General features: G+C 46.7%; 1 protein-coding gene across 2 annotated transcripts in view; it reads left to right on the top strand.

Annotated features, from left to right (window-relative positions):
* The window catches only part of LOC135055412 (tRNA N(3)-methylcytidine methyltransferase METTL2-like), a 60,254-nt gene that overhangs the window by 20,692 nt on the left and 24,977 nt on the right, over positions 1–14,585 (top strand). For both annotated transcript variants that reach the window (XM_063959451.1, XM_063959452.1), the window contains exons 7-9: positions 407–546; positions 8,303–8,409; positions 8,823–8,888. In XM_063959451.1, the coding sequence (XP_063815521.1) occupies positions 407–546; positions 8,303–8,409; positions 8,823–8,888 (313 nt within the window). The remainder of the gene's footprint in view (positions 1–406; positions 547–8,302; positions 8,410–8,822; positions 8,889–14,585) is intronic.

Here is a 14,585-nt window from a genome sequence, read left to right as displayed (position 1 = left end):
CGGGGCGACATACACTGAGAGAGATCTCACAGTGTATATCCTTGATATCGTCGTGGGTAGATTTGTCTATTGGTCTGACAGGCATTTTTTCTGACATGTATTCCCGGCATAAGATATAAAAGAGACAGAGGTAGAACCAACAGAATTTTAAATAAGAATGATGTTCAATAAAAATTAAAAGCCATTTATTTTGAAATGTGATTTATTTTTTGTAAGCAAGAATATTGTTCTGGAATGCATGGTAGCTTGATCTATTTCTTACAAAACATGCTGGCAGCTACAGAAGAGCTTGCAGTTTTCGGGATAATTAAATAGCATAACTTGAATGTCTGTTAAGCCAAAATAGACCTTATAGGTTCCAATAAGTGTTAAGAGTATCTCCTACCCTGTTCTGTGTACTTTGCAGAGTAACCTTCATTATGACCCATCCCGATGCTTTGCCTTTGTTCATGACCTCTCTGATGAGCAGTCTTCTTTCCCCATTCCCGAGGAGAGCCTAGATGTTGTTATCTTGATCTTTGTCCTCTCTGCTATCCATCCAAGCAAGTGAGTAAAGCTAATTCAGCACCAAGACTCAAGCCAGAGATATCTGTAGATCAGGCATTCTAAGCTTTCACCACAACATTAATGATGATTATTCACGACATTTAAAAAAAATATATATATTAATTTAGTTTAATCAATAAGTTATTGGTATGCTTCTGTTATATGCACATCGTGAAGTTTCAAATTATTTGTAGAAACCGAGGTAATGTAAACATGCATTTGTTTTCAGTACATCAAAATCTGTTTATAGATGCGTAAAATTGGCTTATTCCGCATGCTGCTGCTTTAAGAAAACATGTTTTTCTCTAACGTCCTAGTGAATGCTGGGGACTCCGTAAGGACCATGGGGAATAGACGGGCTCCGCAGGAGACTAGGCACTGTAAAGAAAGATTCAGTACTATCTGGTGTGCACTGGCTCCTCCCTCTATGCCCCTCCTCCAGACCTCAGTTAGAATCTGTGCCCGGCCAGAGCTGGGTGCTCCTAGTGGGCTCTCCTGAGCTTGCTAGAAAAGAAAGTATTTTGTCAGGTTTTTTATTTTCAGAGAGCTTTTGCTGGCAACAGACTCTCTGCTACGTGGGACTGAGGGGAGAGAAGCAAACCTACTCACTGCAGCTAAGTTGCGCTTCTTAGGCTACTGGACACCATTAGCTCCAGAGGGATCGAACACGGGTACCTAACCTTGATCGTCCGTTCCCGGAGCCGCGCCGCCGTCCCCCTCGCAGAGCCAGAAGTACAGAAGCAGCAGAAGCAAGAAGACATCGAAATCGGCGGCAGAAGACTCCTGTCTTCACTTAAGGTAGCGCACAGCACTGCAGCTGTGCGCCATTGCTCCCGCAGCACACACACACACTCCTGTCACTGCAGGGCGCAGGGGGGGGCGCCCTGGGCAGCAATTAAGATACCTGATGGCAAAAGTATACATATATACAGTCAGGCACTGTATATATGTGCGAGCCCCCGCCATTTTTACACATGAGAAGCGGGACAGAAGCCTGCCGCTGAGGGGGCGGGGCCTTCTTCCTCAGCACACCAGCGCCATTTTCTCTTCACAGTTCCGCTGGAAGGACGCTCCCCAAGATCTCCCCTGCAGTATACAGGTGCAATAGAGGGTAAAAAAGAGAGGGGGGGGCACATAAATTTAGGCGCAGATATATATATAAAAACAGCAGCTACTGGGTAAACACTAAGGTACAGTGTAATCCCTGGTTTATATAGCGCTGGGGTTTGTGCTGGCATACTCTCTCTCTGTCTCCCCAAAAGCCTTTGTGGGGTCCTGTCCTCAGTCAGAGCGTTCCCTGTATGTGTGCGGTGTGTCGGTACGCCTGTGTCGACATGTTTGATGAGGAAGGATACGTGGAGGCAGAACAAGTGCAAATAGATTGGATGGATATGTGGAAGGTGTTAAATGATAATGTAAGCTCCTTACATAACAGATTGGATAAAGCTGTAGCCTTGGGACAGTCGGGGTCTCAACCCATGCCTGCTCCCACAGCGCAGAGGCCGTCAGGGTTTCAAAAGCGCCCAATATCCCAGTTAGTTGACACAGACGTCGACACGGAATCTGATTCCAGTGTCGATGACGATGATGCAAAGTTGCAGCCTAAAATGACTAAAGCCATCCGCTACATGATTGTGGCAATGAAGGATGTGTTACACATTTCTGAGGAAAATCCTGTCCCTGACAAGAGGATTTATATGTATGGGGAGAAAAAGCAAGAAGTGGCTTTTCCCCCGTCACATGAATTGAATGAATTATGTGAAAAAGCGTGGGATTCCCCTGATAGGAAGGTAGTAATTTCCAAGAGATTGCTGATGGCGTATCCTTTCCCGCCAACGGACAGGTTACGCTGGGAATCCTCCCCCAGGGTAGACAAGGCGTTGACACGCTTATCTAAGAAGGTGGCCCTGCCGTCTCAGGATACGGCCGCCCTAAAGGATCCTGCGGATAGAAAGCATGAAGCTATCCTGAAGTCTGTTTACACACATTCTGGTACGCTGCTGAGGCCAGCAATTGCTTCGGCCTGGATGTGTAGTGCGGTAGCAGCATGGACGGATACTCTGTCTGAGGAGTTAGATACCCTGGACAGGGACTCTGTTCTAATGACCCTGGCACATATCAAGGACGCGGTCCTATATATGCGGGATGCCCAGAGGGACATTTGCCTGCTGGGCTCTAGAGTAAACGCAGTGTCCATTTCTGCCAGAAGGGTCTTATGGACTCGGCAATGGACAGGGGATACCGACTCTAAAAAAACACATGGAGGTTTTACCTTATAAGGGTGAGGAATTGTTTGTCCACCGCATGACGCTGGGGCTCCACAGACGGAGCCAGGAGCCGTGGGGGCGCGTCTCCGACATTTCAGCCACCAGTGGGTTCGCTCACGGGTGGATCCTTGGGCTATACAAGTTGTGTCTCAGGGATACAAACTGGAATTCGAGGTGACGCCCCCTCACCGTTACCTAAAATCGGCCTTGCCAGCTTCCCCCATGGAAAGGGAGGTAGTGCTGGCAGCAATTCACAAGTTATACCTCCAGCAGGTGGTTGTAAAGGTTCCTCTCCTTCAACAGGGAAGGGGTTACTATTCCACTATGTTTGTAGTACCGAAACCGGACGGTTCGGTCAGACCCATCTTGAATTTAAAATCCCTGAACATTTATCTGAAGAAATTCAAGTTCAAAATGGAATCGCTCAGAGCGGTCATTGCAAGCCTGGAAGAGGGGGATTTTATGGTGTCTCTGGACATCAAGGATGCTTACTTGCATGTCCCCATTTATCCACCTCATCAGGAGTACCTCAGATTTGTGGTACAGGACTGTCATTACCAATTCCAGACGTTGCCGTTTGGGCTCTCCACGGCACCGAGAATATTTACCAAGGTAATGGCGGAAATGATGGTGCTCCTGAGAAAGCAAGGAGTCACAATTATCCCATACTTGGACGATCTCCTCATAAAGGCGAGGTCCAGAGAGCAGTTGCTGATCAGCGTAGCACACTCTCAGGAAGTGTTGCAACAGCACGGCTGGATTCTGAATATCCCAAAATCGCAGCTGATTCCTACGACGCGTCTGCCCTTTCTGGGCATGATTCTGGACACAGACCAGAAGAAGGTGTTTCTCCCGGCGGAGAAGGCTCAGGAGCTCGTGACTCTAGTCAGAGACCTCTTAAAACCGAAACATGTGTCGGTGCATCACTGCACGCGAGTCCTGGGAAAGATGGTGGCATCATACGAAGCCATTCCTTCGGCAGGTTCCATGCGAGGATCTTTTAGTGGGATCTGTTGGACAAGTGGTCCGGATCGCATCTTCAGATGCATCGGCTGATCACCCTGTCCCCCAGGGCCAGGGTGTCTCTTCTGTGGTGGCTGCAGAGTGCTCACCTTCTCGAGGGCCGCAGGTTCGGCATACAGGACTGGGTCCTGGTGACCACGGATGCGAGCCTCCGAGGATGGGGGGCAGTCACTCAGGGAAGAACTTCCAAGGGTTGTGGTCAAGTCAGGAGGCTTGTCTGCACATAAATATCCTGGAACTAAGGGCCATATACAACGCCCTGAGTCAAGCGGAGCCTCTGCTTCGCAACCAACCGGTGCTGATTCAGTCAGACAACATCACCGCAGTGGCTCATGTAAACCGCCAGGGCGGCACAAGAAGCAGAGTGGCGATGGCGGAAGCCACCAGGATTCTTCGTTGGGCGGAGAATCACGTGCAAGCACTGTCAGCAGTGTTCATTCCGGGAGTGCACAACTGGGAAGCAGACTTCCTCAGCAGGCACGACCTCCACCCGGGAGAGTGGGGACTTCATCAAGAAGTCTTCACGCAGATTGCAAGTCGGTGGGAACTGCCACAGGTGTACATGATGGCGTCCCGCCTCAACAAAAAGCTAAAAAGGTATTGCGCCAGGTCAAGGGACCCTCAGGCGATAGCTGTGGACGCACTGGTAACACCGTGGGTGTTCCAGTCGGTCTATGTGTTTCCTCCTCTTCCTCTCATACCCAAGGTACTGAGAATCGTAAGGAAAAGAAGAGTGAAAACAATACTCATTGTTCCGGACTGGCCAAGAAGGACTTGGTACCCGGAACTGCAAAAAATGCTCACAGAGGAACCATGGCCTCTGCCTCTCAGACAGGACCTGTTGCAACAGGGGCCCTGTCTGTTCCAAGACTTACCGTGGCTGCGTTTGACGGCATGGCGGTTGAACGCCGAATCCTAGCAGAAAAGGTCATTCCGGATGAAGTTATTCCTACGCTGATAAAGGCTAGGAAGGACGTGACAGCAAAGCATTATCACCGTATATGCCGAAAATATGTTGCTTGGTGTGAGGCCAGGAAGGCCCCTACAGAGGAATTCCAGCTGGGTCGATTCCTGCACTTCCTACAGTCAGGTGTGACTATGGGCCTAAAATTCGGGTCCATAAAGGTCCAGATTTCGGCCCTATCCATCTTCTTTCAAAAAGAACTGGCTTCACTGCCTGAGGTTAAGACGTTTGTTAAGGGAGTGCTGCATATTCAGTGGCACCTTGGGATCTTAACGTGGTGTTGGATTCAGAGCCGGCCCTAACCAATATGATGCCCTAGGCAAGATTTTGGCTGGTGCCCCCTAGCACCACCGCTGGTTCTGCCTCTGACCTTGCACCTCTTTCCCAGCACCATCACCCCTCACCCATAGCAGTCCTTATTTTGGTGTTTGTACCCCCTATATTTTAAATAGGAACAGTTCGCACATTTGGTGCTCAGCCCAAAAAGGGGTGTGTTTTTGCTGGCAAGGGGCATGGCCACACAATAGTAACCCCAATTCCAATTACGCCACACAGTACTGCAACTTTATTCACATTTGAACATGCGATAGTGTCCATAATTCATATTACATCCCACAGTAGTATCACTTTACCTTATAAACGTTACTCCTCACAGTAGAGCCCCTTATTCACATTACATCACACTGAATTGCTCCTTATTAACATTGCACCACACCTTATTGCTCTTTATTCACATTAGACGACACAGTAGTGCCCTTTCTATACGCAACGCCACATAGTAGAGCACCTTATACACATAATTCCACACAGTAATGCCCCTTACACATATGAGACACATTATTAATGTCCTTATAAACATAATGTGCCTTACACATTATGACAACCTTTACTAATGCCCTTGTACACATAATGTCTCTTACACATATGCCGCACATTATTTTTGCCCTTATACACAATGACACACATAGTGCCCCCTACACATTTGCTGCACATTATTAGTGCCCCTATACACATAATGACACACATACAGTAGTACCCTGTTACACATATGGCGCACATTAATGCCCTTATACACATAATGACACACATAGTGCCCCTTACACATATGTTGCACATTATTTATGCATTTTTACATGACACACATAATGCTGCTTAGACATATTCTGAACACTACTGCACAACCAACCCACTCACATGCACACAGCACTCACACTGCCACAAACACTGTGACATCTGCCTCTGGTTGGATACAGATGTGCCCTCATAAATCTTGCCTCAATGCTAACGTCAGGCACCTTTTTTTTATGAAAATGCAGCTTATTTGCATTGCTATGAGGCTAGGATGCACAAGCAGATTCTGCTGATTAAAATGATATGTAGCATGCCTATATACTGTGTGAGACTGTGGCTGTATCTGCATATGAAATGCTACACACAGAATATAGGCATGCCGCATATCATTTTAATCAGCAGAAGCTGCTGATGCCCCTAGGCACATCAAATGCCCTAGGCAATTGCCTAGTTTGCCTATGCCTATGGCCGGCACTGGTTGGATTTCCTGAAATCCCACTGGTTTGAGCCACTTAAGACCGTGGAACTAAAGTATCTCACGTGGAAAGTGGTCATGCTGTTGGCTTTAGCTTCAGCTAGGCGTGTGTCAGAATTGGCGGCTTTGTCATGTAAAAGCCCCTATCTGGTTTTCCATATGGACAGGGCAGAATTGCGGACTTGTCCGCAGTTTCTGCCAAAGGTGGTGTCATCTTTTCATTTGAACCAACCTATTGTGGTGCCTGCGGCTACTCGTGACTTGGAGGACTACAAGTTGCTGGACGTAGTCCGGGCTTTGAAGATTTATGTAACAAGAACGGCTGGAGTCAGGAAAACTGACTCGCTGTTTATCCTGTATGCATCCAACAAGCTGGGTGCTCCTGCTTCAAAGCAAACTATTGCTCGCTGGATCTGTAACGCGATTCAGCAGGCTCATTCTGCAGCGGGATTGCCGCAGCCGAAATCAGTGAAAGCCCATTCCACAAGGAAAGTGGGCTCTTCTTGGGCGGCTACCCGAGGGGTCTCGGCATTACAGCTTTGCCGAGCTGCTACTTGGTCGGGTTCAAACACTTTTGCAAGATTCTACAGGTTTGATACCCTGGCTGAGGAGGACCTTGTGTTTGCCCATTCGGTGCTGCAGAGTCATCCGCACTCTCCCGCCCGTTTGGGAGCTTTGGTATAATCCCCATGGTCCTTACGGAGTCCCCAGCATCCACTAGGACGTTAGAGAAAATAAGAATTTACTCACCGGTAATTCTATTTCTCGTATTCCGTAGTGGATGCTGGGCGCCCGTCCCAAGTGCGGACTTTCTGCAATACGTGTATATAGTTATTGCTTAACAAAGGGTTATGGTTATGTAGCATCGGTTGAGTGATGCTCAGTTGTTGTTCATACTGTTAACTGGGTAAGTTTATCACAAGTTGTACAGTGTGATTGGTGTGGCTGGTATGAGTCTTACCCTGGATTCCAAAATCCTTTCCTTGTAATGTCAGCTCTTCCGGGCACAGTTTCCTTAACTGAGGTCTGGAGGAGGGGCATAGAGGGAGGAGCCAGTGCACACCAGATAGTACTGAATCTTTCTTTAGAGTGCCCAGTCTCCTGCGGAGCCTGTCTATTCCCCATGGTCCTTACGGAGTCCCCAGCATCGACTACGGACTACGAGAAATAGAATTACCGGTGAGTAAATTCTTATTATCCCATACGTTGAAATTCTCTGCAGTATGTTTTTTTTCTGCTGCCATATGGCACGTTTAGAGAATCGTACTAGGCATGTCGGCTAATGCGCACAGTGCAGTATATGAAATAACTAGCAGTGCAGTAAAGCAGGATGTTGGATGTGCGAGAGGGGGTTGGGAGCTGACATTGTCTATATTTGAATTACCTGTAGCATTTGTGATCTCAACAGAGGTAACTGCGGGTCACTTTCAGAATGCACACCCACACAGCTGAATAACAAGTGACTGACCGTTTCCTCTGCACAGATGATTTTATTATTTTAATGCAGATTACTGCAAAGTCATACACATTAGATGAAGCATTGAAAGTATACAAGAGTTGCCAAAAGAGCACCAAAATAAAGTTCAGAAAACATCTTCTCAATGACCAACAGAACAGGTAGAAGTAGCACCCTAGTAACAGATTGAAACACACGTAAAATTACTTGTGTACTTTTTATTAATCTGAAATGCTTCTCTCAAAGTGCCATCAAGTGGCAGTCAGCCTGGGTACACATTTGTTTTTCTCCTTACTAATGTAATATTTCATTATTGTCTATCTAAGTCACTTTCAGTCTTAAATTGCACTAACACAAGGTGTAGATGACGTATTATTGTTTATTCTGGTATTCCCTTGGCTGTCATTTCCATCATCCATGACCTATGTTAGGACCCTTCTCTTTACACCGCATAGCTTTGTTTCTGCATTTCATGCTGTTCTGTCATCTTCTTTCTGTAGGATGTCAGGCGCCATTACACGACTTAGCAAGTTGCTGAAACCTGGTGGATGCATCCTCTTAAGGGACTATGGCCGCTACGACATGGCACAGCTACGCTTTAAAAAAGGTACTGCTGTTTTTGCCCAACGACCATAAATGTGCGTTGTTTAAGAGCTCTACCAGAAGAAAAGGAGTTTGGGGGTTTTTTTTTTTTTTTTTTTTTTTTTTTTGTGGAAGTGTGTTTGTTTTTCCCAAGTGGTGGAGAACACAAGGGAGCAATTAGACATTTCTTGCATCTAGATACTTGTACAGAGATAAAAACACCATCAAGAAAGTTAAACATTAGAGTACAGTAGGATAGAGTTTCCCTTATTTAACCTGTAGAGACTGAAAGCTACTGGTACTCCATAGTTTTGGAATGCTTGCAAATGATAACGCATGACATTAATCCACAAGACGTGTGTGTGTGTGTGTGTGTGTGTGTGTGTGTGTGTGTATAGACTTTGTGCTCTCATGCAATGTGTCTTTCTAATCCTGTAGGACGATGTCTGTCTGAAAACTTTTATGTGAGAGGAGATGGAACAAGGGTTTACTTCTTTACACAAGGCAAGTAAATGTGTATGTCTGTTCCAGTTCTGCCTCTTGGCTTAGCAGCATCTCAAATAACTGTCACAGAGGCACTAGTAACATTAATAGCAGGATAAAGAAGGTGGTGTCAAGTTGTGGCCATATCTGGATGACATCCTGTTGTTGGGGTAAAAAATTAGAACCGTTAAATCTAGAGTATCACAAGTGATAACTTCTCTGCAGAAACCAGGCTGGATTGTGAATCAATGAAGAAGTCATCTTGTCCCTTCTCATCAAATTTTTAGGAGTAACAAAATATAATACCGAACAAGGTAATTTTTTAGGTAACATTGCATACGGAATCATTAATGTATAACCGTATGGAAGGGCCTCAGTGTTGGGAGTGTTCTCTTCCCATATCATTAATTGCCTGGTTACGATGGTACATATGCAGTCCTCGGCTAGAACGCCTAACGCTGTAGGAATATAAGCAGACTTCACTAGATTACAACATAAGGTTATCAAGAAAACCCAAAACTCTCTGATCTTTGTGCAAAGGACACAAGGGATGTCTCTGTTAGAGCCAGAATGATTAATGCAAACCAGACTCCAGTACCACGGCATGTAGAGCCCACCTCCTTTTCAAGGATAACACATGGGACATAGTTGAGGGGGAAAAAACACAATCTAAATATACTGGAATTGTGACCAATATGGTAAACAATTGAACCGTTTCACTAACAGATGATGGGAAAGCATGTTGGATGGTAGTGGTGGCCATCAGAAATCAAGGGTGCAGCAGAAGCCAAGCAATGATGGATGATGTGGCAAAAAGAGGCTTCTTTCTGCCCAGTTAGCATTCTATGTTAGGGGTAAGGAAAGACCATTTAGGTTGAAGGCAATTCATTCTGGGAATTGGTTTTTAACTCTGGATGTGTCCCAGCTACTGATAAAAAGACTTCATTCCCCAAGTGAGCAGAGTCACCGTTAACTACAGCAGGAGATCTGCAACAATTAATTTTTCAGGGAAAGATCCAGTGGCTGGTAACTGAGAACAAAATCTGAGCCAAAGTCTGAGATTCGGTACATGGGAAAAGAAGCAGAGTTGCAACAGGTAACCAGAAGTTTAAGCAGAGCTGTAGTCTGGAAGGTAGCCATGGGTTTTAAAACCTTGAAGTTCGTCAAAGAGAGCCATGGTCAAAGTCCAGGTTATCCAAAAGGCAACAAGAATACGAATATATTACGAGTTAGATGACAATAAACAGGCACAGGGTATTCAGAGTTACACACAAGGGGGTATATTTACTAAGGTCACGATTTTGACCGAGATGGTGTTTTTTCTTCAAAGTGTCATCTCGGGAATTTACTAAACTCAAATCTCGGCAGTGATGAGGACATTCGTATTTTTTTGGAAGTCAAAGACAAAAAATACGAATGAATACACCATCGGTCAAATACGACTGTTTTTTGATACAACTCGGTAATTTTACTAAAAAGTGTATTTCACGAACACTGCCGGCAATAGCCAAACACTGCCGTGAAAAAATACAAATCGTAAAAAAAAGCAAATTTAAAACACCTGCTTTTTTTTTTTACCGTGTTCTGATAGGCATGCACGGATCCATGAGATCCAAGCATGTTTATCAGTGGGAAGGGGTGGGAAAGTGTTACATTTTCTGGGGGAAAATGCGTGCGGTCCCCCCTCCTAAGCAAAACCAGCCTCGGGCTCTTTGAGCCGGACCTGGTTGAAAAAATATGGGGGAAAAAATGTCAGGGGTTCCCCCATATTTAATCAACCAGCACCGGGCTCTGCGCCTGGTCCTGGTTCCAAAAATACGGGGGACAAAAAGCGTAGGGGTCCCCCGTATTTTTGAAACCAGCACCGGGCTCCACTAGCCAGGTACATAATGCCACAGCCGGGGGGACACTTTTATCTAGGTCCCTGCGGCCCTGGCATTACATACCCAACTAGTCACCCCTGGCCGGGGTACCCTGGAGGAGTGGGAACCCCTTAAATCAAGGGGGTTCCCCCCCCTCCAGCCACCCAAGGGCCAGGGGTGAAGCCCGAGGCTGTCCCCCCCCCCCCCCCCCCCCCCCCCATCCAAGGGCGGCGGAAGGAGGGCTGATAGCCTTTTGAAAAAAATTTGAATATTGTTTTAGTAGAAGTACTACAAGTCCCAGCAAGCCTCCCCCACAAGCTGGTACTTGGAGAACCACAAGTATCAGCATGCGGTGGAAAACCGGGCCCGCTGGTACCTGCAGTGCTACTACTAAAAAAATACCCCAAAAAAAACAGGACACACACACCGTGACAGTATAAGTTTATTACATACATGCACACCTCCAAACATACATACTTACCTATGTTCACACGAGGCTCGGTCCTCTTCTCCATGTAGAATCCTAGGGGTACCTGTGAAAAAAATTATACTCGCATAATCCAGTGTACCTTCTGTTCTTTGTATAATCCACGTACTTGGCAAACCAAAAAAAACGGAACCCAACCACGCACTGAAAGGGGTCCCATGTTTACACATGGGACCCCTTTCCCCGACTGCCAGGACCCCCCCTGACTCCTGTCAAAGAGGGTCCCTTCAGCCAATCAGGGAGCGCCACGTCGTGGCACTCTCCTGATTGGCTGTGTGCTCCTGTAGTGTCTGTCAGGCTGCACACGGCAGAGATACAATGTTGCGTCTATGCGCTCCATTGTATCCAATGGTGGGAACATTGCGGTCAGCGGTGAGGTTACTTTCGGACAACCGCTGACCGCAAAGTTCCCACCATTGGATACAATGGAGCGCATACGCGCAACATTGTATCTCTGCCGTGTGCAGCCTGACAGACACTACAGGAGCACACAGCCAATCAGGAGAGTGCCACGACGTGGCGCTCCCTGATTGGCTAAAGGGACCCTCTTTGACAGGAGTCGGGGGGTCCTGGCAGTGCGTGGTCTGGTTTCTGATTTTTTTGTTTTGCCAAGTACGTGGATTATACAAAGAACAGAAGGTACACTGTATTATGTGAGTAATTTTTTTCACAGGTACCCCTAGGATTCTACATGGAGAAGAGGACCGAGCCTCGTGTGAACATAGGTAAGTATGTATGTTTGGAGGTGTGCATGTATGTAATAAACTTATACTGTCACGGTGTGTGTGTCCTGTTTTTTTGGGGGTATTTTTTTAGTAGTAGTACTGCAGGTACCAGCGGGCCCGGTTTTCCACCGCATGCTGGTACTTGTGGTTCTCCAAGTACCAGCTTGTGGGGGAGGCTTGCTGGGACTTGTAGTACTTCTACTAAAACAATATTCAAATTTTTTTCAAAAGGCTATCAGCCCCCCATCCGCCGCCCTTGGATGGGGGGGGACAGCCTCGGGCTTCACCCCTGGCCCTTGGGTGGCTGGAGGGGGGGGAACCCCCTTGATTTAAGGGGTTCCCACTCCTCCAGGGTACCCCGGCCAGGGGTGACTAGTAGAGATGAGCGGGTTCGGTTTCTCTGAATCCGAACCCGCACGAACTTCATGTTTTTTTCACGGGTCCGAGCAGACTCGGATCCTCCCGCCTTGCTCGGTTAACCCGAGCGCGCCCGAACGTCATCATGACGCTGTCGGATTCTCGCGAGACTCGGATTCTATATAAGGAGCCGCGCGTCGCCGCCATTTTCACACGTGCATTGAGATTGATAGGGAGAGGACGTGGCTGGCGTCCTCTCCATTTAGATTAGGGTTGAGAGAGAGAGAGAGAGATTGACCTGAGGCTGTGATACTGTAGAAGAGAGTGCAGAGTTTAGTGACTGACGACCACAGTGACCACCAGACAGTGCAGTTGTTTGTTTTATTTAATATATCCGTTCTCTGCCTGAAAAAAACGATACACACAGTGACTCAGTCACATACCATATCTGTGTGCACTGCTCAGCCCAGTGTGCTGCATCAATGTATATATATATCTGACTGTGCTCAGCTCACACAGCTTATAATTGTGGGGGAGACTGGGGAGCACTGCAGTGCCAGTTATAGGTTATAGCAGGAGCCAGGAGTACATAATATATTATATTAAAATTAAACAGTGCACACTTTTGCTGCAGGAGTGCCACTGCCAGTGTGACTAGTGACCAGTGACCTGACCACCAGTATATATAATATTAGTAGTATACTATCTCTTTATCAACCAGTCTATATTAGCAGCAGACACAGTACAGTGCGGTAGTTCACGGCTGTGGCTACCTCTGTGTCGGCACTCGGCAGCCCGTCCATAATTGTATATACCACCTAACCGTGGTTTTTTTTTCTTTCTTTATACATACATACTAGTTACGAGTATACTATCTCTTTATCAACCAGTCTATATATTAGCAGCAGACAGTACAGTGCGGTAGTTCACGGCTGTGGCTACCTCTGTGTCGGCACTCGGCAGCCCGTCCATAATTGTATATACCACCTAACCGTGGTTTTTTTTTCTTTCTTTATACATACATACTAGTTACGAGTATACTATCTCTTTATCAACCAGTCTATATTAGCAGCAGACACAGTACAGTGCGGTAGTTCACGGCTGTGGCTACCTCTGTGTCGGCACTCGGCAGCCCGTCCATAATTGTATATACCACCTAACCGTGGTTTTTTTTTCTTCTTTATACATACATACTACTACGACATCTCTTTATCAACCAGTCTATATTAGCAGCAGACACAGTACAGTACGGTAGTTCACGGCTGTGGCTACCTCTGTGTCTGCACTCGGCAGGCAGTCCGTCCATAATTGTATACCACCTAACCGTGGTTTTTTTTTCTTTCTTCTTTATACATACATAGTTACATAGACATCTCTTTATCAACCAGTCTATATTAGCAGCAGACACAGTACAGTACGGTAGTTCACGGCTGTGGCTACCTCTGTGTCTGCACTCGGCAGGCAGTCCATAATTGTATACTAGTATCCATCTCCATTGTTTACCTGAGGTGCCTTTTAGTTGTGCCTATTAAAATATGGAGAACAAAAATGTTGAGGTTCCAAAATTAGGGAAAGATCAAGATCCACTTCCACCTCGTGCTGAAGCTGCTGCCACTAGTCATGGCCGAGACGATGAAATGCCAGCAACGTCGTCTGCCAAGGCCGATGCCCAATGTCATAGTACAGAGCATGTCAAATCCAAAACACCAAATATCAGAAAAAAAAGGACTCCAAAACCTAAAATAAAATTGTCGGAGGAGAAGCGTAAACTTGCCAATATGCCATTTACGACACGGAGTTGCAAGGAACGGCTGAGGCCCTGGCCTATGTTCATGGCTAGTGGTTCAGCTTCACATGAGGATGGAAGCACTCAGCCTCTCGCTAGAAAAATGAAAAGACTCAAGCTGGCAAAAGCAGCACAGCAAAGAACTGTGCATTCTTCGAAATCCCAAATCCACAAGGAGAGTCCAATTGTGTCGGTTGCGATGCCTGACCTTCCCAACACTGGACGTGAAGAGCATGCGCCTTCCACCATTTGCACGCCCCCTGCAAGTGCTGGAAGGAGCACCCGCAGTCCAGTTCCTGATAGTCAGATTGAAGATGTCAGTGTTGAAGTACACCAGGATGAGGAGGATATGGGTGTTGCTGGCGCTGGGGAGGAAATTGACCAGGAGGATTCTGATGGTGAGGTGGTTTGTTTAAGTCAGGCACCCGGGGAGACACCTGTTGTCCGTGGGAGGAATATGGCCGTTGACATGCCAGGTGAAAATACCAAAAAAATCAGCTC

Source organism: Pseudophryne corroboree, chromosome 3 (genome assembly GCF_028390025.1).
Source record: "Pseudophryne corroboree isolate aPseCor3 chromosome 3, aPseCor3.hap2, whole genome shotgun sequence".
NCBI lineage: Eukaryota > Metazoa > Chordata > Amphibia > Anura > Myobatrachidae > Pseudophryne > Pseudophryne corroboree.
The sequence above is the reverse complement of the archived record's forward strand: the minus strand, read 5'-3'. Positions and strand labels throughout refer to the sequence as shown.